This window comes from Nicotiana attenuata, unplaced genomic scaffold (genome assembly GCF_001879085.1).
Source record: "Nicotiana attenuata strain UT unplaced genomic scaffold, NIATTr2, whole genome shotgun sequence".
Classification (NCBI taxonomy): domain Eukaryota; kingdom Viridiplantae; phylum Streptophyta; class Magnoliopsida; order Solanales; family Solanaceae; genus Nicotiana; species Nicotiana attenuata.
In genome coordinates, this window is record NW_017677754.1 from 25,163 (window position 1) to 27,502 (window position 2,340).

General features: G+C 32.6%; 1 protein-coding gene across 1 annotated transcript; it reads right to left on the reverse strand.

Moving 5' to 3' along the window:
• Window positions 1–830: 830 nt before the first annotated feature.
• Window positions 831–2,223, reverse strand: LOC109221483 (ethylene-responsive transcription factor ERF061-like). The gene has a single exon (XM_019385962.1). The coding sequence runs from the start codon at window positions 2,201–2,203 to the stop codon at window positions 1,130–1,132; it is 1,074 nt and encodes a 357-aa protein (XP_019241507.1). The 5' UTR covers window positions 2,204–2,223; the 3' UTR covers window positions 831–1,129.
• Between the last annotated feature and the right edge of the window lie 117 nt (window positions 2,224–2,340).

Sequence of the window (2,340 nt, forward strand, 5' to 3'; positions counted from 1 at the left end):
GTAATATTTTATCAATTGACCAATTTTTGTAATGAGCAACTTATAAATGGACATAGCTGGTAATTTCCCAATTACTTATTGTATATTTACTTGAGGTTGCTCCAGGAACCCATAAACTTCGAATCCTATATTCGTCTTTGATCACAAACTTGTATATATATATATATATATATATATATATATATATATATATATATATATATATATATATATATATATATNATACTGTGGCATCACCATCACCTATTTTGCACTTAGTGGATCACATTAATTCACAACAAGACTTGGGACCATCTCTTCTTCTTCTTTTTTCTTTGGATTTCTTAGACTAGTAGTCAAAGATATACACGTTAACAAAAGAAAAGGAAGAACAAAATATATTTATAATTGCGGCTTAACGTCAATAAAATGGGTAAAAATCATGGAAATAAAGGCTCAATCCCACATTCGAAAGATGTGGCGTTGTTCTTCTTCACACTTACTTTCAAAAAAAAAAAAAAATTCGTCCTTCCGTAAAATAATTTTCATCTAATATCACATGTAAGAAGTGAAATTAGTAATCTGAATAATAAGACAAATATCTTTTTATAGATTAAATTGCGCTTATGGCGTAACAATTATATTGCATCGCCAGTGGAGATAAGATAAATCTATATTGGATTTGTTGAGACATGTGATTCGAATCGAATAAAATAGATACAAATGATGTGTATAGCCAATCTCAACTAATTTGAGACTAAAAGCATAATGATGAATGATGAAAAGGAATTTAAACTTTCATTCATAAAAGATCATTCCTTTCCAAGCTAAAAATAGGGTAACATACATTATGATTTAAAAGATGCAAACTTTATTAGAATTAAGCAAAATTCCCAATAATACTGATACGTAAAACTGGTAATGAACAGCTTATAATATTCTTTGTTCATCCCATAGAGAAACAAAAGTCAGGCCAAGAGAGACTAATAGTGCTCAACTTGACAAAAGAAATCATAACTAAATAACTACACATTCTTCAAAATTAACCATTTACATTGTCAACAACATAAAATGGTCTCCCTAGATCTCAAGACAAGATTCTGAATAAGTTGAAGGTTCAAGTCACGTGAAGAGTAAGTCGATATAACTTCTAATTAGCCAAAATCGACCATATCAACTCGGGATCAAAAGAAGGCATTCTTGCAAGAGAACAATCTTCAAACTCCAATTCCATCATTGGCCTTTCGAACTGATGTGTGATACTAGTGATATAACAGTTGGGATCGTCGTTCTTGGGCCCCACGTGAGGGTCATCAAGAACAGAACAAGGCGAATTCTCACTTTTCCACAATCCATCTTCAGAAGTACTTTGAGAAATCACATCACTATTACTCCAACTCTCATTACAAACAATTGAAGAAGAACAAGAAGATGACTCCAAATCCACATTTTTTTCAACTTTTTTATCACTTTCAACTATTTTCTTGACACCCTTTTTAGCTCTCTCTCTTTTAACCTTCTGGCAAATAGCTTGAATTTTAGCATCCACAGAATTCTTCACAGCATTCATCTTTGTACTATCTCCAAACCCTAACATGCTCGTATCATCGCGAATATTTGGAAAATTTAATCGTGCATATTCGCCTCGAAGTTTATATGCAGCTCTATCATAAGCATAAGCTGCAGCCTCAGCAGTTTCATAAGTTCCAAGCCAAACTCTCATTCTATTCTGAGGTAGTCTTATTTCAGCCACCCATTTTCCCCATTGCCTTTGTCTCACTCCTCTATATAACTTTTTTTTACTTGGACAAACATAATTTCCTGAATGTAAAGAAGTATTTTGATGTGGGATTTGTGTGGAAGTTGTTGGATTTGTACCATTTGCTCTATTTTCTTCCCAAAATTTTTGTAACAAATCTTTTTGTCTAAGGTAGACTGACGAACCTAAATTGTCTGGAACTGAGGTGTAGTTGTTATTGCTATAGACGGAAGAACCTAGAGGCTCAAAAACATTTTTAGTAGCCATTTGATTATTTGATTCTTGGCAGTCAGAAAAAATTGTTCGGGACTGAGACGTAACCGTTGTTGTTTGTTGTTGTTGGCAATGAGAAAAGATTGAGTCTAATGTATTGGTACTACTTGTTAAGAGAATTTGAGATAGAGAAGATCTAATTTGAGCAGCCTCATCATAATTGTAAGACATGTTTTCTTGAATTTTGCACATGTTTCTTGAATTTTGTTCATGGTTTCTTGAACTCTATAAAACAAATTCAAGAATTAACTCCTAAGATAGACAAGTGATGTAAGTAGAAAATAGAAAACAAAAGGGGAAAAACGGGGTACTAGTAAAAAGTTGACCCT